Source organism: Dreissena polymorpha, chromosome 7, assembly GCF_020536995.1.
Source record: "Dreissena polymorpha isolate Duluth1 chromosome 7, UMN_Dpol_1.0, whole genome shotgun sequence".
NCBI classification, from domain to species: domain Eukaryota; kingdom Metazoa; phylum Mollusca; class Bivalvia; order Myida; family Dreissenidae; genus Dreissena; species Dreissena polymorpha.
In genome coordinates, this window is record NC_068361.1 from 82,043,455 (window position 1) to 82,065,615 (window position 22,161).

Here is a 22,161-nt window from a genome sequence, read left to right on the forward strand (position 1 = left end):
ATTGAATATTAAAGCCTAATCAAATGATATACTATTCGGGATTTTCGTAACTAAGAAGTTGGCTCCCATTCGGGGAGGTATCACGAGTATCCCGGGTAAAAAGCAGTCCGTCTAAAATGCGTATATGACTCATATATGTAATACATGTAATCTATAAATATTATGTAAACTTTTACAACTAAAAACATGTGTGGTGTCGGCGTGGTTATATTGTTTGTGGTGTGTAGCCCTAAAACAATCTTCTGGCACTTCGTCATGTTCGCGGATATGAATTTAGAGTTGGAAAAATGATAATGTCTATTAAATTGTTATATTTTGAGACAATACTAACATATTTAACACATATTGTGTATTTTTTGTATTAAACATTGAAATAAACATTGCAGAAAAAGTGTCGATATTGCCTGTATTCATCCATATCCGCACTTTTCGGTCATATCCGCGGATATGAGTCATATACGCATTTAAGACGGACCGCTTTTTACCCGGGATACTCGTGATACCTTCCTACGGTGGCACTAAGGTGACATCACCGCTCAAAAAAAAAGTCAGGAAAACAGTCGCCAAAAAAAAAATTAACTCGGGGAAACACAAAATAAGTCTGTTTCCAGGAGTTATTTTTTTTTTGGCGACGGGAAAACAAAAGTTCTGTTTTCACGTCTTTTTTTTTTTGGAACGGAAAACACAAGTTCTGTTTTCCCGTCTCTTTTTTTTGAGACTTGAAAACCGATCGCTATATTGTGGGCACAAGATAATCGGCCAATCACAGACGCGGATTATATGGAGGGAATATTTGAAAACGTCCTAAAGGCAAGTTCTGATATAACAAAACATACTACTACTACTACTACTACTACTACTACTACTACTACTACTACTACTACTACTACTACTACTACTACTACTACTACTACTACTACTACTACTACTACTACTACTACTACTACTACTACTACTACTACTACTACAGCAGCAGCAGTAGCAGTAGCAGTAGTAGGAGGAGGAGGAGCAGTAACAGCAGTAGCAGTAGCGATAGTAGTAGTTGTAGTATTAATAGTAGTAGTAGTAGTAGAAGTAGTAGTAGTAGTAGTAGTAATAGTAGTAGTAGTAGCAGCAGCAGAAGCAGCAACAACAGCAGCAGCAGAAGCAGCAACAACAGCAGCAGCAGTAGTAGTAGTAGTAGTAGAGGTAGTAGTAGTAGTAGAAGTTACAGCAGCAGCAACAACAGCAGCAGCAGTATTAGTTGTAGTAGTATTAGTAGTATTAGTAGCAATAGCGATAGTAGTAGAAGTAGCAGTAATAGTAGTAGTAAAAGTAGTAGTATTACTAGTAGCAGCAGCAGAAGCAGCAACAACAGCAGCAGCAGTAGTAGTAATAGTAGTAGTAGTAGTAATAGTAGTAGTAGTAGTAGTAGTAGTAGTAGTAGTAGTAGTAGTAGTAGAAGTAGAAGTAGAAGTAGTAGTAGTAGTAGTAGTAGTAGTAGTAGTAGTAGTAGTAGTAGTAGTAGTAGTAGTAGTAGTAGTAGTAGTAGAAGTAGTAGTATGTTTTGTTATATCAGAACTTGCCTTTAGGACGTTTTCAAATGTTCCCTCCATATAATCCGCGTCTGTAATTGTCTGTGCGCACAATATAACGATTGTGTTTTCAAGTCTCAAAAAAAAGAGACGGGAAAACAGAACTTGTGTTTTCCGCTCCAAAAAAAAGACGTGAAAACAGAACTTTTGTTTTTGAACTGTCCGTCTGTCTGTTCGTCAGTCAGTCTGTCTGTTCGTCCGTCCGTCCGTTCGTCCGTCCGTTCAAAAACTTAAAAATTGCCCATAACTTTAGTAATATTGAAGATAGTAACTTGATATTTGGCATGCATGTGTATCTCATGGAGCTGCACATTTTGAGTGGTGAAAGGTAAAGGTCATGCTTCAAGGTCAAGGGTCAAATTTTGCAATATTTAAGATAGCAACTCGATATTTGGCATGCATGCGTATCTCATTGAGCTGCACATTTTGAGTGGTGAAAGGTCAAGGTCATCCTTCAAGGTCAAAGGTAAAATATATGGCTTCAAACCGGCGCAGTAGGGGACGTTGTGTTTCACAAACCCAGCTCTTGTTGAAAGTATTTTGATAAATAAAGTGCGATGTGGACATAATATGGAAATAAAAGCAAACTACAACCTTACTAGCTTTGAAGACTGTTAATGTTTTTGGTATTATTGACACAGCTGAGTAGGTGATTTCGCTTTAGTGAAAATTTTCACGGACGACGAAGAAAGACCGATCACATTAACTAGCCCTAAAATTGATCTACAAATAGCCCAATTTTGTGTCACATTTGTATAATTTTCCATTTCCTCGTAAACGAAACATTTGACCATTAAAAGAAATGAAGATCGCATTGCAGTATGAACATTTATTTGAAACATGTACTTTATACATGTACACTAGAGTTTCAGGAACAGAAATTCAAGTAAGAAAGTACAAAGTAAACATATCATATATTTGCGCCCGTGTTATTATTAAATATAAGATTTACAACAGTCATTTCGTTTAATATATTGAAGTTTGAAAAGAAATGTTAATAAATCTTTCGAAAGAACCATATTTTGAAAGGAACATTCCACAATTTACGAGGATTTCATAACTAAATGACCGCCATGTTTTCAAACAGTTAGTGACGTTTTATTCATTCTTTTGCAATCAAACAATGAAATAAAGAGCATGATTAATCTGTTTTTACCAAGCTTGCAATGTCTGTAAATGTGTACAACAATATGAGTGAATGTATTTAACAAAGAAAAAAAAAATTACGGCATGATCAATTCCAATAACAAGAATATCAATTTTGTGTTGCTTATCGACACATTGTAAATAAAACTCGAAACGAAACTTACTTGAAGTAAACTAACTTAACAACTAAATTTGCAAAATATAACTACTTTTTTAAGCAATTGTTTTCCATATGTAATTAGTAACCATCCAATATTTCAGTCAAGGCCAAGAACAAAGAAGTCGCACTTTTAATCGATTCAGAAATTGGCAGTTGCTCCCGCTGCATTTCACACACATGTTCTAGGACGGGTATGAAGTCATCTTTACACCCAAACTGCGGTTTCTTTACAATGTATTTCTCTTGAATACGATCAATGGGTTCCAATTCGCAAGGAAGCCGAAATGAAAAATTTCGGGTTACATACGCCTCAGGCTGGTAGTATATTACCATCGGTATCCCATTTGGTGCTTCCACATGTCTTTGCTGCCAAATCCGATGAGAATTCCATAGATGGGTGAAAGAGTTCAGATCACGTTGTATTAATGGTATGAAACAGAATCTCAAGCATTCTAAATGCACAGGATCATCAATCCGAAGCAAGCCGCTGTCCACCATATCCTTAAAATAGTTCCTCCAGTAAAACTAACTCTTAAATTCACCCAAAAATGTTCAATTCTTTGATTGCCAGTGGATCTCCCATTCATGTAACTGTTCATTCCAGAAATGTTATCTCTGTCATTAAACCTAAACGCTATCTGCATAGCCCGTACCCAAACGTTTTCTGTCCCTGCATCGCCACGAACTAGACTTGGAACGCGACCAATCCGTTTCAAAACGTTAACAAAGAAGCCCGCGATAATTCGAGGGTCGTTATTCGAATAACATGCCTCCAGCCATTATATGCATCTGGAAAATCCATCAACCACCCCGTGTATAGCAATTCCAAAAGGCTTTAGCTTATCATACCCATTAATGTGTATAGTAAAATTAGGACCTTTATTGGTATAGACTCTGCGTCGCAGTCAATGTGCAGACCTGAAAGCGCCACCCTCAGGATCAATTACCTTCAATACACATCTTGTTGTTTCTTGGGTAACTTTGACATTTGTGATTGTGTTGACCAGTTTCCATATAGTTTTATAACCACATTCAGCCATCCCTCTTTCATATACTGAACGAATCGCTCGTATAACGTCTGGAAGAGGAGACGACGCGTTGCGTCTTTTGAGCCCTAACCTACGCAGTAGCCGTTTCAGTTGACCCTAATTGAGAGCAGTGTTGTGAAGGAAAAGCAAAAATCCACATATATCCGGACGCGTATAGCCCTGTATGTGATAACGCGAAATCAAAACATCCCTTTCTTGATTTGAAAGTACAGCTAACGATGAGTAAACATATATCAGTGCCATTGACACACAAATCTGCAATATAAAAAAGTTGTGAGTCGTTAAACACACGTTTTGCATGTATTAGTAGAAGAGAAATATCTAAATGAATCAATTGAGATTTAAGCTCTCTAAATGCTCATATAACCCAACGAACACATTAATATTTATTTTTTGCAAACAGTGTATGTTATTTTTACCTTTATATCAAGCATTCCTGCTGTAAAAATGGACTGTCTGAGGTTTTGCGTGATTCGAAAGAATATACCAGAAACTCAAAATCTGTACGACGCCGGAACCAATGTTGCAATAAAGTGATGATGTCAAAATTCTACGACGACATGATATGAAAAAGGTGTCATGGCGTAAAAAATAACTCATCGTGTCGACTAAAACTATGATGGCAATTCATTTTCACAAGAGCATGACGCCAAAAAGTATGTAGATTTGTCGACTTAGATCATGTCGAACAAATCTATTTTCGGGAAAAGCCGGAAACATTTACGTAAAGACTTCGACTTAATGTCGTTATGACGAGTAGAATTAAGGTGGGAAAAGCTATAAAACTATGTCGACATACCATGTTATTTCACAGTAAGTCGACATAAATTATTCCGGCATGACCACATTATTGTGGTGCACCATATACGTTTCCGTACTTAATCGCTAAAAAGTTGCATTATTAATTAATTATCCAAGACGAGCTAATGTTTTAAAGAAAAACGTTGCCATAAACCAATTTAACAGAGGCAATAATAACGTCATATTATAAATGCTTCGCGTTTTTGATGAGTGACGTCCCAAATCAATATGTCATATGATACAAATGCCAACACATGCCGTCTCTTGGGTCGGTTTAATGAGAGCGACCATGGTCGGGTGACTATGGTTGTACCAGCGAATAATCGTCGTGCGACGATAACCGGGTTTAATGGAGAACGACGATCGTCAGTCGACCGCGCGTTGTTCGACATACTGTCGAGCGACCGCAGTCCACCCCTCACACCACGACTACTCGTCGCTGGACGCCTTGTCGGCACCCAAATCCCGTTCAAAATGAAGTTTTTACGTATTAATGTCATAGCCAAACGCTAACCACCTGTGATCATAACGATGGTAGCTTATTCTGATATAAGGCGCACCAAACGGGTATTCCATTAAGACTGTGAAACTTTCAAGTGCGAGTTTCATCATGGCCCGAGCTATTTAGCAGGCTAGAGTCTCATTCGTTATCGGAATTAATCAGATAGATCGCTCGACCAACTAAGAACAGCCACGCATCACCACCTACCGATTCAAGAAAGAGCTCTCACTCTGTCAATCCTCGCAGTGTCCAAGCCGAGTGAGGTTCCCCGTGTTGAGTCAAATTAAGCCACAGGTCATTCCTGGTGGTGCCCTTCCGTCAATTCTTTTAAGTTTAAGCTTTGCAACCATACTCCCCCCGGAACCCAGAAACTTCGGTTTCCCGGGGTCTAACCGCGGGGTCATTTAAGCAACCACCGCGGATCGACAGTTGGCATCGTTTATGGTCAGAACTACGACGGTATCTGATCGTCTTCAAACCTCTGACTTTCGTTCTTGATTAATGAAAACATGCTTGGCAAATGCTTTCACCGTCGTTCGTCTTCCGACGGTCCAATAATTGTACCTCTAGCGCCGCAATACGGATGCCCCCGTCAGTCCCTATCAATCATTACCTCGCGTTCCGAGAGTCAACATATAGAACCGATGTCCTATTCCATTATTTCATGAACAATTATACAGGCGACCAGGGCCTGCTCTAAGCACTCTCATTTCTTCAAAGTTAAAAGTGCCGACCGCCCATGACACTCGGTCAAGAGCACCAGGGGACGTTGACGCCGGCCGGGAGGCCAGGGCGAGCGTTGATCGCCGCGAGACGGACCGCATGTCTGTGCCCGAGATCCAACTACGAGCATTTAAACTGCAGCAACTTTAATATTAGAGCTGGAATTACCGCGGCTGCTGGCACAAGACTTGACATCAATTCGATCCTCGCTCAAGGATCTAAAGTGTGCCGATTTCAATTGCCGGAATACGCGCGGCCTGCCAGCCGACCTCTGACCGACCAGCTCACCACCCGTCTCGGGGAGCTGCTGCGCAGTGCGAGAGGCGGAATATTCACCGCAACCGCTGCGAGCGAGCTCCCCCGTACTACATTCGACTGGGTGCCGCCCGGCTTCGGTTGAAAGATCGCGCTGAGCTGGCAGGACACGTCAAGGCTCTCCGTATCGAGAATACGGAAGCCGCGTCAGACAGCGAGCGTCTCGGGACCGACTACTAGTTCGTCGACTAGTCCCCGTACGCGCCGCCGTGGGCAGGCCTGTGGTTTTCTCCCGGGGGGTCCTACCAGGCCTGACTCGCGTTGCCGTACGAGCGCCCGATGTCCCTTCTTGCGAACACCGGCCCGCGACGTTCGGCAACTGCCTACTAGGAGACCACTGCAAGTTGTAGGCACGTCGCAAGAGAAAAAATTTCTTTCATTTTTTGTCACCCGTATATATAGGAATGTTTTCGTTTTCAGCGGTACCGTCCCAAAGGATATTGTACCTTGCCAGCGGTTCCATAGCCCCTGTTGGGACACGAAGTCGCATACACCGGACAATTCTCGGCCGACAGCAGGCCGAAAATGAATCCACCAGCTCGATCGACTGGGTCCGTCGTCGCGCTCTCTGAGCCCCGGGCGCCCGTGGTTCAGGGTTATTTATGGTGCGTTAGGATTACTAACCATAATATGGCTAAACGACACGGTAATTGTCTTAACAAGAGCACCGCAAAACGGGTGCTTTACACATGTATTGAATGTTGTCATTCGATTACCGTCTGTGAGGATATTGTAAATGTGTTTCTCAAGATATACATGTATGCAGAATAAACAAATCGTGGACTGCGCAAACATTCAAATATAGTATTTCATTATATAATTACTAGAAATTATCGGTTGATATGGTATATGATTTTGGACGAATTCTCAATGTGTTCGGAAAACGTATATTTGTATGGCAAAATTGTGGCGTTGCCATAAAATGCTTTCAATAGAATGTATTTATTTATTAATCTAATTATCACTAGCCTCACTGAGGGCTGCATGTTTTAAATTTTCATTTATTTTTAATTAGAATGTCTTCTCAATCTATCCAAACAATTCTTCAAAAATAAGTGAAGACTAATATTAGTTGATGTTAATACTGCCGTTAAAGTCTACAACTATTTATTATCAATAAGAGGTAATTCAAAACGTCACAGTCAAGTAATTAATTTGAAAATGCTTTATATCTTTAATCAACGCGACGTTTGCATCTTCAGTCATATTGAACTAGTTTGACTCTCAGCCATTTTTTTGAGGTTAAGTTATATAGAGAATAACATGTTACTGCCTGATCTTTTTATAATATATCAGGCAAGGCTAAGAATAATATAATATTGCCTGTTTTTTTGTTTATCATACCTCTACGCCCCCGATTTTAAAGAAATAATTATAAAAAACAAGCTAGAAAGCTGCATTTTAGCGGGAAAGATTCCGATTTTTATCGTTTTACGTGTTAATAATGACGTCATTAGCACTTGCGCTTAATATTTTTAAAACATGTCTTTTGCTGTTTGTGTTGCATTGTGTGTTTATAATATATAACATCTAGGTATAAAATTGTTTGTTTCGTATGATTCGATTTTACCAAAATGGTTACTTTATAGTTGATTCCGAGTAATATGACCTACCTCCTATCATCTACTTCCTGCTGGGTTTGTATTCATAAAGATCCTTAGGGTAAAGTTAAGAAAATTCTTTGAATAATTAAAAATTTCTTAAGTCTTTTGCTCTTTAATGTTAGTGTCTTTTTCATTCATTGGTTTATTTAAGTTAATATTGCATAGAAGAACAGTATGTTGGCATTACAAAACTAAAATCATTAGAATTTCAATAGAAAATTGAATGTTAAAATTTTCCCTAAAATCCAGCTTATGTTAAGATTTGCCTTAGAAGCTTTATGAATACCATCCCTGAACTGATATAAAATAATATATAATGCACAGTAACATAGGGCAGAAATCAACGCAACGTTATGATAAAACGGCATTGACGCTGGTTTTCTTTGTACAAACATTTTGTTTTAAATCAAAAGTACCGGTATTATCATTGCTAACGTGTGTTTATCTGAGTCAGACATCCTGTTTTACAGGATAACTTTCCGATTTAGTTATATTGACATTTGAATAAATATACAACAGTAAGCGCTTATCATTAATCCTGTTTTGAACGCTCTCCTTTGTACAGCGTTGACTATTTATCATTTAAAGGCCACTTATTTCCCCAAAGTATTGGTGGAATGTATTCCTTGTAATGAACATTTTCTTCTTTGTACTTTTTATTTTTATTAAATGTAAAGATCTAAAGTTCACATGGCACATCGTTGTGTAACACCACATTTAATCAAATAAAGCATATACTATACAAGGCATCTCATTAACTCAGACTTGTTACTTTACATGACTCGCAAACTAAAGAATTATGTCGTTAAATTGTAGAGGTCTAAATGGTTTCAAATTACGTGTACATGTGTTCAACTTTGTGCAAATGTTTACGTTTAATTAATTAGTGTTTTCAAGATAATTATAAATACACATTGTAATAGGCAAACATTCAATGTATATGTGAATTATCCGTATGTTCTATATGTTATAAAGCAGTTTATTATTAAGACCGTTAGTAATCTAAGTTTTTAATTTATGTATCCAAAATGTTTATTTGTATAAACGGTCTAGATTGTTTTTAACACCATCAATAGGTACAAAAGAGAAATAAGATAAGGTACAATAATTGTAAGCAGATCCAAAATGTGTAAAAACAGTTTATTGAACAATTTTTTATATCAACTCTATGGCTTTTGTTTCTGTGGGATACATTTTAATTAGTTTGTCCGACATATTGTTTACAGCAGTTTTTTCATGTAATCAGATATATAACATTAAGTACAATCAGCAAAATAGTGCACATCATAGGATAAACCGGTAATACTACTATTGAATTTTGAACAAATGTTAATAGTATTGCAGTGTGTGCATCGTCGTCGGTAACATTTACCAGGTAAATGCTATTAATATCGTTCTAAGACACTGAACATTTCACAAGACTGTTACGTACATTCTTAGGTCGTTGAATGGCCAAAATAGGCTTATACGAATGTAGAGATTCCACACTTCCCATATCTGATAATATTAATAAATCCCAGTATAAGCGTAAAAGTTTAGCAATATTAGGAAGTGATTTGTAAAAATATACAGAACCGCAGAGAAGAATAAAGCTGGGGTCACCGCCTTGGAACGGTCAATGCAAAACACTGGGGGTTTAAACCGGTTTTTGAGCGCTCAACCTCACACTTGGCCCAGAAATATTCATGATACATATTAGTGTACATAAAATTAAACCTCATAGCATTGCAACTCAAATTAAACAATAATAAAAGGGAATTACAACGCATTCAATTTAATTACCATTTAATTACTAAATGGTAGGAAGAAGACCAGAGCAAGAGAGTTACAACTTCTTGAGGAACGATGAAATCAAATAACGAACACGTGTCAACTACATACCTTCATTTAATAAAAAGATTTAAGAAAATAGCATCATATAGTTCAAGCTCATGTTAAGTATACAGTGCTTTAACAACTATAAGAACAAATGTTGATTTCTCCCATAAACAGCATACGCGATCCAAGTAGGTCGCACGCCTCTCGTGGAAAAGCGCTCGCTGATTGTGATGAACATAATAAAAACATTCATTGAGTTCCAACTAGAATTATGGACTGTTTTGCATTATTGTTTGTGTGTTCAATCCCAATTAATCTATAAATGTAAACACGTCAAACACCTTTCAAAAAGTTGTAATTGATTAACATCTCGCTAGTTGAACGTGTTATCCAAATCACGAATGCAATATCTGCATCACTTATGATTCTTTACGGACATTATTTTTAATAACTTTGTGAATTGAATCCAAAGCAAAAGCAAAGCTGATTAATAATATAGTTATAAAGACACTTTCAAATCAATCAATACATGGATATATAATTATGCATGTGAAGTTTTCCTTTATTGTCCGATTTATGCCGCAAATCAGTTGCTTGTCATTGTCTCTGAATTTGCCAAATATTTACAAATCCGTGAATTAAGATCAGTCGCAACCATTGATGTCAAAAGCCATGGAGATATAACCATTCCAACGTGTTGGATTCACTCTGACACACTGGGCTACCACAGGGCAAGGCAGTGGATTGTGTTTAAGGCTGTTCCCGTCGACATTTGCGGAAAACTTCTGCAATAGCAAGAAAAAAACATGAAAATGATGCAACACGACAACGTATTCGTAATGAAAGAAATACAGTTATACAATAATTTAAGTATCTTATTAAAAGTTGTCATTGGCGATTTAGATGAGTCCGCTTTGGAGTATTAAATGTGGTGTCCGCCTTCAAACAGGGAGGTACAGGGTTAGAAACCCACTGTTAGCGTTATCAATATCAAACTATCTAGGAAACTGAATAGATCTCAGTCTTCTTGGTCAACCTATTTTGAATATTTTGTTACAATTTTAGTCAAGATGAACATTGACAAAATAAACACGTCCGAACTCAACACATAGAAGCGTGCAGGAAAGTATCAAACATACGGTGAGAAAACATAATAAATACATGGATACAACATGATAGTAAACTACTTTAAGTTATAATTCCATTCTTCTTGACGGGACGCAATCATATTCAAGTGCAAAAAAATAAAAAAAATTTAAACGCGATGAGTTCAGCTTGTATTACAGTTTCACATTGAATGTTGCGCTGTATAGATAAGTTCAGCTTGTATTACAGTTTCACATTGAATGTTGCGCTGTATAGATGAGTTCAGCTTGTATTACAGTTTCACATTGAATGTTGCGCTGTATAGATGAGTTCAGCTTGTATAACAGTTTCACATTGAATGTTGCGCTGTATAGATGAGTTCAGCTTGTATTACAGTTTCACATTGAAATTTGCGCTGTATAGATGAGTTCAGCTTGTATTACAGTTTCACATTGAATGTTGCGCTGTATAGATGAGTTCAGCTTGTATTACAGTTTCACATTGAATGTTGCGCTGTATAGATGAGTTCAGCTTGTATTACAGTTTCACATTGAATGTTGCGCTGTATAGATTGTCCTGTATGGAAAAGGCAATAACTATCTTACCTAAAATGAAACACTACGTGTATATGAGGTCTACAAAAATTAATATGGTGATAGTTTCTAAAGAGTTGGATTGTTTCTATATTTTATATAAACTGAAAGTCTTCACCTGCGTGTAATTAACGTATCATACCATTTCTGAACCATCTGTGTGCGTGTAATTATTGAAGGTCACACAGTCTTTGCTGTACATGAGGCGGTACTCCTCTACCCACTGGGGAATTTCCTGATTCACGGTAACGGGCCTGCCACGCGTTTCAATGCCGGTAATAGTTTTCGGAACTGTGAATTTTACCTTAAACAGCAAAGTAATAATTTTATTTTTCAACGTGCAGCTAAAGCTTAACTTATCGTTTTCATCCTCATCACCATTGCCCAATATATAAATCTCGCGTGTAAAACCATGTACTGGAACAACCGCTGCAGTCACAGTACATCGACCCTTATCAGCAGCGACCAATACTCAAGCACAGAGTAAAAAATTGCAGTATAAAAATAATTAGAAAAGAAGTTTTATGGCGGATTTATACACTGAGTAAAACATATTAAGAGGTACTTAACAATTCATTGAAATGGTTACATCAAGTTTATTAAGATATGAATTCATTGGGATATTTCAGAAAATTGTATTTTAATTTTATTTTGTTATTTAATATACGTAGACATAAAGTACGTTAAGTTATTTCTATTTACTGCAGTATTAAACATATTAACTAACGTTAACGACCTGGATGTGCTGATTCTTGTCCGTAAAAGCTGACGCCCATATCCCTGCTCTAAATGATATGTCTGATGACGTTCCCTTTTCCTTGGAATTAAGGCGCCCTTGGTCAGCCCCAAACATCTCGGTCTCATTCAGGAACATTGGGTCATAATATTGCGACGATACGGACAAAGTCGAGTCTTCGTTCACCAAAGATTCATTAGTAGAACACTCTCTCTCTGAATAAATGACATCACTTTAAATGTCAATGTTTTCATTGTATCACAAAGAAAATTAATTATAATTAAATTATAGAAACCAATTTATAATGGATAAAACTATTAAATTAAATTAAGTTAATACCAATACAGCGAAGACTCTTTTCTAACTTACTACTTTAAAGACATAGTACATTTTGCGACGAGTCTTACAGACCAAATACGTACTTCCTTTGAGGCATAAGTTTGTGACGGTCCATTGGCCTTGGGTACACACATGGTTCTTTTTTTTGTCACGACAATATGCAGCATCGCAATTCCCATATGTCGGCAAGGCCTCACAAGTCTCTAACGAATGAATACATACTGGCATTGCTGATAGACAGTTTAAGAAAACAATTTGCTTGGTACTCAATCAAGCATATCCCACTTCAAGTATACTTCGCCAATATAAACCTTGCACTGACCTTTATAAATGAATATATTAAGATACCTTTGCGAAAAATAAATTAAAGTCTGTACTGGAAGGGAAATATAAGCATTTTAAGCGTACATCGCTGAGCCCGTATATTCATACTTTAATCATTTTTACTTTTTTCTCTTCTTTAAAAGATCACCGACTTTAAATCGATATCGTTTTAGCCTTATAATCAAATATCAATACATGAATGAAGATGTTTTCAAATTGATAGTTATACCTATTTTAAGGCTTGACGGCCTGTTTACGAAGGTGACCATGCAATCGATCCTAACCGCAATCATACTTAGTTAAATTTATGTTAGTGGGTTTGTTCCTTGTTCGTTTACGAGTTTACGAGCCTCCGTTGGGCATTTGGAGACAATTATAAACTCGTTGCTACTATCTGACTTTCAGTGTCGAGCAGGGCTAAAAGAAGGACATGTTCGTGGACTTAATAAAGTCACCAATTGGACTGTATGAGCTGGTTAACCAGTAAATAAGCGAATGTTAGTAATAGTTTGTTAGTTTTTTCCAGCTCAAACCTAGTCAAAATCTGTGAACATCTACTGTTCAAATATTTTTATGACTGCATTAACTATTTAATAAAATAAAGACACGATAAGCACCCTTTAAATGTTGACTCCACACAGATCGATAGGAGTCTATTATTTATTTAACGTAATAAGTACATACAAGCACATTCGATTGACCTCATATGTACAGGGTTTATTACTTCTTTAATGCTTTAAGAGCTTATTCGCCACTGTGACGCATCTCAGTAGAGGTCTATACCTTTTACAATGAAATAAAGACCATTTGATCCACTTTGAAGACTGCATATAAGTAGTGCTTCATCACGTAAGTATTCAAATTACAATCTAACAGCATTCTTCGAAAAAGTCTTGACGCAGTAAAAACAGTTCTCATGACTTCCATATCGCGATCTAAATTGAGCCGCAAAATAAACATTTGTACACATATTCCTATCAATCCGTGTCCAAATATCCGATATATTGTAGTTGTTTAATAAATACGCAGGTTATGGATAGGAGAGGCGTTCGACAGGTTCCCGGTGACTGACTTAGTGCTAAATGTTAATTCCAATTTGAAATACAAATTTAATATATGTACACGAATTTAAAAATAGCCAGTTATATAGCCAATTACACGAATCTATTATTTACTTAACTTCACTTTCATAGAATATGAATAGATTTGCATGAGAATATTTTTCTCAACTATTAATATAATATAAAAATGATATTTTATAGGCAGCATGTAATTGGCATTTTGGGCGGGTGGGCGAAGTGTGTTTTGCAAGTAAAACGTACACTTTAAAAAGAAGTTCCAGGTCTATAAGCAATTATTAACGTGGTTAAATACATGTTGCATAAATCAAATGTTATTTTTAAATCGGTCAGTGTGATTATATGTCTGCTAATTATATCGTAGGCACTCGGAGAATTGCCCGTTGTCTCTTAAAAAACACGTATCCTCACGTTGTTAAACATTACAGAAACGTTTGGCTCAGCCAAAAATACTCCGGTTTAGCTCGAGACTAAAACATCAGATGATTTCGATAAAGGGACAAACAACACAAAAGACCGTGTTTGATATAATTGCGATTAGCCCCTGATGCGGTTTGTCAGTCGCGCGGGTCATATAGAGCCAGTCATTGTTCAACGTGTGTTGGTATCTTAAACGCAACAAAATAGTAAAAAAAATACTTGAGTTATTGCAAGATGTTATTATAAATTGTTTAACAGGCGTCCGTTTTTTGACCTATTGAAAGTAAGAGGACGCATGTGATGACCCATTCTATAGATAGTAACATACCGCGGAGCCGGGTCGCACGCTATTGACATAACAGCAGGCACGAGGTTAGTTATACGGCTAGGGGCGATTGAAGAGGTCCGGCTTAGCTCCCTCGTATGTTTTTATTTTACATTATATTACATATATTACATAATACATTTTTCCTTTACTAAATTGTAGAACTGAACCAGCTTTCCACACCTTCATTTTCATTAAACTGATTACGCAATTAATGAATAATCGAACGAGACATAATTTCTGGGACGTAAAAACAAACTAGACTATGAATTCAGGGACAACTATTCGGACGTGGTTGTTATTTTTTTGCAGTAAAATATTCAAACAACAAGATAGCATCGAACGAATTCAATGTTCAATATTAATTATTTTGGAGTTAGTGCTTGTCATTCATTATTGGAAACTTCAATAGGCATCAATTAAATTGCTCCCAGTCACTCGATTTCGTAAATCGCATTTTTAGTTCAGAATGTTTAGCAATCGATACATTTTCACAAACAGTAAAGTTTAAATAAAATTAAGATTACTAGATGGAAGAACAGAAAATGGAAGTGCTTATCGTAATTTTGATGTCAAAAGCATTGGATTAAAGTTGTCATTAATCTAAGCGTGTCGTTTATTATTTTGTATGATGACTCGTATTTAAGCGTCGAAACAGGCACCTAAAGTATATCAATTTTACATACACAGATAGCATACGTTTGCTAAGTCGGGAAATGCGGACATTGATCTCACCTGCACACTTTCGACCATTGTTACCGCCATGGTCAACATAACCCTCGATACACTTGCAGGTGTAGCTTCCCGGAGTATTCGTGCAGTTGGAGAAGTGGTGACAGTCGTTCTGATCGCTTTTTCTGCATTCGTCAATATCTATGCATAATCACATTTCAGAACATAATGTAAAAGATTTAAAACAATAGTTGAAAATCAATTATTTAATTTGTATTTACGAATACGATAAGAATAATAATAATAATAATAAGAAGAAGAATTATAGTAATAATAATAATAATATTATTAATAATAATAATAACAATAATAACAATAATAATATAACTACAACTACTACTTATACTAATACTAATACTAAAAAAAAGTTCTTCTTTTATTTTGGATTTCTTGAATATCGGTTCGATGTCCGTCTTCAATTCTATGCGTAACGGCACAGGTTTTATTATGTTTTCCGTGTCAATAGACGCGTTAGTATTCGTTTTAATGTTGACGCTCATGATCCAGTGATAGACTGAAAATCCGGATAATAAATTGCATCGGACCGTCGAGGAACTTTGTAACGTACCAATTTTGAGCCGTACATTATAAGTATACAACCTCATTTTACTATACTTACTGTATTTACGCATTTTGAAAGACACTGCCATGTTTTATAACAATTCATACATATTAAGAGTGATAATTTGATTGTTCAATTAAAACCGGTCAAAGTATTTACTTATACTATTATCGTTTAAGGGTATATTACTGTCTGAAACAGCAAGAAGTTGGTGGTGTAATGTAAAATAATAATTCCTTTTAATAGCCTTCCATATTAAGTTTCGAACAATATGCCCACCTAAAATAACGCATACTTCAGTGATACATTAACCAGTTCTAATGAAATCTTTGAAAAGGATAATAATCACACCTTTTCAATTCATAAACCACTTTTTTCTTTGGCGTCGCGAGTTCTTATTTTCATCTTTTATTAATAAATCCACCGACACTGCTGTTATTGTTTTACTGGTAGTATAACACGTTAACAGCATCAAGTAATGCTAAGTTAAATATTTTTAGTACACAGTTTTTACGATCTTAAAGTTGTTAAGCTAACTTGTTCCGAACACCCAGCCAGCATTTTATTCATTATTTTTGTTGAGCTATTAATTACAAAAGTCATGTTTACGGTATAAGATTGTTTTATTTTAGTAACTGTGACCCGCCGACCGGTGAAAAACAAACGGTAATGCACAATCCGTAAGTATACTAAGTTTTATTCTAGTATCTTTTAATACTTATTAAGCTATTGCATGATACTTTTGTGAAAAGAAATTGAAGACAGAAAGAAAGAAAAGATTTATAGAGGGACTGAGTGTTAAAATGCAAGTCCTTGTTCTAATGTTCAATTACCGTTTTCACAACCTACTCCATAAAATCCATCAAGGCAATGACAGGTGTCAGGTGATTCACACGTTCCATTGTTCTTACATTCAGGACTGCACAGGGCTGAAATAACGACGAGTAAATAGATACTACATATATACAAAAGGTAAATTAAATAGGTTTCAAGTCATAAGTTCCTTAATCCAATTATAGACACGGAGTGCGAATAAATATACATTTGCACATATCACAAAGTTAATTTTCGTTTACACATTTATATATATTGGGAGTAGGGGGTGAATTTGTCAATGTGATTCTTTGGTTTTCGAATATTTTGATGTTTTTTTTCCAAAAAAATATAATAACGAAAGTTGTATTTTGATATTTTTTACACACCCTCATACCCAATAGGCAGTATTATTCTAACGCTCTCGCACGGCAATTGAGAAATACCATACACTTTGTGAATAGTTTAATTGTAATGCACCCAAATTAACAAATCGTTGATTTCAGTAGTTCTTTTATATTTATTTTCTTTCATGTTCTCACGTCCCGTTTTTTTAAGAACAATCAGACAATCAAAGTTTATTTTCATTTATAAATTCATACAAAGCTTAGATATGCGGTAAGATTATCTTTGATTACGCATGTCTCCGGATCTTACGTGTTTCACACTGTTTCCCGCTCGTTTGTGCAGGACATAGGCATTCATTATCTCGGTGGCAGTGACCACCAAACTTGCAATAATCTGCTGGGCATATAACTGCAAAAGAGTTTTTTTTTTAAAGCATTGCCTTCAAATGTTTTATCTGTTTGTCTTAGTTATGTAATATTCCTAAATTATATTAATTTATATTATTAGGTGACGTCATCGGCATTAATGACCGGTGTGAACTGTATTTTTAGAAAATTCAAGAGGGTCATACAAAAAGTAGACTTTGAAATACAGTCCATTTCCATAATCAATCTTACAGAATATTTACGTAGTCGTTAGATATATAGTGTAAAAATCATAGGTATCTTTTAATGTGTCATTTCTGATATATGCCTGCCAATTACCTTTCCGGCATTCGGGGAATGACCCGTTGTTTCCAAAATCCCAAGAATCCCCGTTACTAACGTTAGAGCGTTTTTTAGAAAACCATGACCCTTTAACGCACTCGAACATTCTTCTGTTTGGCTCGAAGTAAAACACATCAGATGGTTCACAGGTAAAGGTTAGAAATTGACCGTGGTGTATTTCATAGCGGTTAGCCGCGGAGATGGTTCGCCGTTCTTTCGGGTCAAACAATGTCATTCCTTGTTGCACATTTGCCGGTATCGTGCAGCCAACTATATCGAAATTCAGAATTGTGTTGACGTTTTATGCCAATAGTTTTTTTACTTTATATTTAAGCAATTTGTATGTTTAGGCACAAAATTTCTGTGTTTGTACATGTCGATTTTTAAAGCTTTTTAAGAAATCAGTATAGATATGTTGCAAAATGGCTTTAAAGCTTATTTAATTGGAAAGAAAACACATAAGTAATACATAGGTACATACTTGGCTTGCATTCTACCTCCGTTCCCATGCACTGTAATCTACCGGTTTTTTGATTACACGTGCACGAGTATCTCGCATACAGGATAGCATCCATCCCGTTCTTGAACGAAGGCTTGTAGTCTGCGTTGCATGTGAACGATTTACCACGATCTGTTATTAGTCCATTTTCGATCTTTGTACATTTTTTAGGGCTAGGTGACGATTCAGTAGTTGACATTGTGTCTTTAAAATAAAACAAACATCCTATCCGTTGTATTCATGTAACAGGTATAAATGTTGTTCCAACCGCTGTATTTCAACTATATAATAATTCGAGTCTGCTTGAAACATATTGTTATGTCTATGCTCAATTGTGAAATATATAAACAAATAAGATGAACTAGGTATTGTACTATACTATTCTGATTCAATATTGGCTACAATAAATAAGACGCACCCTCTAAAATTTAGGCATGTGGGCTAACATACACAAAATGTCATAGCAAAGTATGCCTTTTAATCAATAGTAATTATCTAGTGCATCCACTGTTTTTGTAATAATCGTACAAATATAATTAATATTGCACCTACCTGATTCGCATTTCAACCCATGATCTGTGAATACGCCATTAACACACTCAATGTTAGCTGGGGATTCGTCGTTATTATAAAAGTCCGAATAGTCGAAACCAGTATTTGGACACTTTACACGAATTCGTGTACCATGGGCCACCTGCAAAATAAAAAATCGGCAGTTATGCAAATCTATTTTTATCACATAATATAATATGAAATTTATATTTTATATAAATGAACTTCTCTTGCCAATTATATAGGACAGACAGACAGACAGACGGACGGACAGACGGACGGACGAACAGACAAACAGACAGACAGACAGACGGACGACGGACGGACGAACGGACGAACGGACGGACGGACAGACAGACAGACAGACATAATCCGTTATTTGCCTGATGCACCACGTATCTTGTTCATCCTAAATTATGACGAGTTTATGTAATACTTTACTTGGCGTATACGGACAAGAAAATAGTTTCGGAAATAAAAAACTAAAAATATGCAAACTAACAATATTTGTCTAATTTATCATCATTCAAAGATCGTTTCATTAAGGTTTTAAAGTTTTAAGTCCTTACAATCGACGTAAATGTACATAAAGTACATTTGTTTCGATTTTACAAGATTCTAGTTATTGAGCCTATTGCAGTATGAATTCAGAGCATGGAACGATAACTCTGCTAGGAGGTTTATTTATTTATACTTTTAAGTTTTTTATTGGAAAATAGGAAAAGACACCTTGAACCATTTACATACAATTTAACAAATAAAAGTCAGAGTGCATAAGTACAACACAAAAGCAAACATGTTAATAAACATTTATTACAATGAACAGTGTACAAATATAATGTACACAAGTTAATGTATTAAGAACTCGGTGGGAAGAAACAATTATTAAATATACAAAAAATGTAGTGTTTCACACAATATTAATTTAAGAAGCAGCAAATACTTTTAAGTTTTCCTGACGGAGTTTGATTGCTTTCACAATGAATCTGGCAACATAGTTAATTACTATACTATTTTGACAAGATAGTATGTTTTAATTTTATCTATGTTTGGCACGTTTGATCGAAAACAATATTTTATTCGTAGATATTTGTTAATTGGGCAAGTTAGGAAAGAAGGGGTATTCGGATTAATCAATGTTTGCGTTACATAGTTTTCATTTGCGTTCATCTCTGTGTGTGTTATTATGTCTACCAGTCTCTTTTTCTAATTTATGGGCGCTAAGTCTTAATCTTGATAAGTAATATGAATATTTCGACAAAATAAAAATAAAAATTGACGACACGCTGTAATTAAACAAAAGTGTATAACTTTTTAGATTCAATAACATCTGCTAAAGAATTTAAGTTATATTAAATCACACAACGCGACTACATTTTAAAGCGACTATGGAAAGTAAATAATCGGATTTACTTTTGCAATTTAAGTAATACAAATAATAAAACATATTCATCGAGTTACTTAAATATAAAATATAAATAAAATTACGAATTTGATTAAAACGAATAAGCAAATGGTCAGAACAAATAAAACACCTAGTGGAAATAGAACTCTTGACCTAGGACTTAAATACTTCCAAAATTTAAATATAAATTATACAAAATATTATTTGAGTTTAAATATAACATATATAAAATTATAAACTTAATTAAAACAAATCGGAAAAAAATCAGAACAAATAAAACCCCATGTTGGTGTTGAACTCATGACTTAGGAACCATTCGAAGAGCTGACAGAATACGTCGCTATCAGACTTCGTTGCGAAACCTGTTTAAACAATGCATATATAGAATACTCACCATTATGCCGTTAAAACGTCAACATAACAATGCCCAAAACGAACAAATCCAATATTGTGATTTTTTTATCACATAAAAAAGTTATGATCATATTTAGCGATGTGTATCCGTTAATAAATGATATCATTAATTTGCTAATTCAGATGATGCAGAAAAAAATACAGGTCAGGCTTGATAGGAGTTAGGCACAGGGAGCAAACCCCAGATGACCCACACCTATTGTTTTGTATATTTCTCAACATGAGATGTTATCGTTTAGATATGATAAATTTGATTGTTAACATTTATGGTGCAATTAAACCGATCTTTATAGATAATAAAAATACCAGATTAAAGACGTTTAACTGGTTACGAAAAAGATATAAAATAAATATAACATAGTTAACCTCTTATATATAAAATACGCATACTAGTTCTATCTTGTTATATCTCATTTAATCACACTACTAAAAGGTTGCGAGGGTTATTAAAGTGATGTGACGTATGCCTGCTAATGCATGGGCATTATTTGTCATTATGATTTCGGTATATATTCGTACTGAAACGAAAAATTACTTGCCGTATCCCCCTCAGACATCTGCGTGTCGCCCGATGCTTTCCAGAAGGTCACATTTTGTCCAGCCTCCAAAGTACAGCTTGCTGTTTTAAAATGCAAAGCATAGTGAGTACTTAACCGTAGTGTACTGTACACTTAAATTGTTTGTAGTGTTCATGTGACTGAGACATTTGTTAACGAATATTTGATTGAAAGTTTCCACAGATTAGCAACATATCTGTTTTATGTATCCGTGCTCTTTTAATGTGAAAGGAAACAATAACAGAATAAAACTTTCATAAGCATTGGATTAAAGTTGTCATTAAGCAAAGCGTGTCGTTTATTATTTTTTATGATGACACGTATTTAATTGCCAAACCTGTCCTAAAGTATATCAATTTTACATACATAACAAACCTACGTTTGCTAAATCTGCAAATGCGGGCATTGATCTCACCTGCACACTTTCGACCTCTGTTATCATCTAGGTCAACATAACCATCGATACACTTGCACGTGTAGCTTCCCGGAGTATTCGTGCAGTTGGAGAAGCGGTGGCAGTCGTTCAGATCGATATTACTGCATTCGTCGATATCTATGTGCATAAAGAAATTTCAGTACATAATGTGAACGATTTAAAACAATAGTTGTATACCAATTATTTTATTTTTATTTACGGAAATAATAATAATTGTTATTATTATTGTTATAATTTTCTTCTTCTTCTTCTTCTTCTTATTATATTTTATTTTATACTATTATTATTAGTATTATTATTATTATCATCACAAATAATAATAAAAACAATAATAATAATAATAGTACAAGTAGTAGTAGTAGTAGTAAAAATAATTATAATAATAATAATAATAATAATAATAATAATAATAATAATAATAAAAATAATAAATAATAATAACAAAAATAATATTTTTTGTTCTTCTTGTTATTATTATTATTATTATTATTATTATTATTATTATTATTATTATTATTATTATTATTATTATTTTATTTTAT

The 22,161-nt window shown here is 35.2% G+C and overlaps 1 protein-coding gene across 4 annotated transcripts in view; it reads right to left on the reverse strand.

The window, feature by feature from the left end:
- Nucleotides 1-9,745: 9,745 nt before the first annotated feature.
- LOC127836897 (neurogenic locus notch homolog protein 1-like) overlaps nucleotides 9,746-22,161 on the reverse strand; it is a 94,576-nt gene continuing 82,160 nt past the window's right edge. For 3 of the 4 annotated variants that reach the window (XM_052363543.1, XM_052363544.1, XM_052363541.1), the window contains 12 exons: nucleotides 21,599-21,736; nucleotides 21,166-21,245; nucleotides 18,808-18,949; nucleotides 18,238-18,459; nucleotides 17,754-18,026; nucleotides 17,359-17,457; nucleotides 16,722-16,817; nucleotides 15,330-15,467; nucleotides 12,530-12,649; nucleotides 12,108-12,322; nucleotides 11,514-11,675; nucleotides 9,746-10,477 (listed from right to left, as the gene is read on the reverse strand). In XM_052363543.1, coding sequence (XP_052219503.1) covers nucleotides 10,337-10,477; nucleotides 11,514-11,675; nucleotides 12,108-12,322; nucleotides 12,530-12,649; nucleotides 15,330-15,467; nucleotides 16,722-16,817; nucleotides 17,359-17,457; nucleotides 17,754-18,026; nucleotides 18,238-18,459; nucleotides 18,808-18,949; nucleotides 21,166-21,245; nucleotides 21,599-21,736 — 1,826 coding nt within the window. In that variant the 3' untranslated portion in view covers nucleotides 9,746-10,336. Of the gene's footprint in view, nucleotides 10,478-11,489; nucleotides 11,676-12,107; nucleotides 12,323-12,529; nucleotides 12,650-15,329; nucleotides 15,468-16,721; nucleotides 16,818-17,358; nucleotides 17,458-17,753; nucleotides 18,027-18,237; nucleotides 18,460-18,807; nucleotides 18,950-21,165; nucleotides 21,246-21,598; nucleotides 21,737-22,161 lie in introns of all 4 variants that reach the window. The other variant, XM_052363542.1, reaches the window with a different exon arrangement.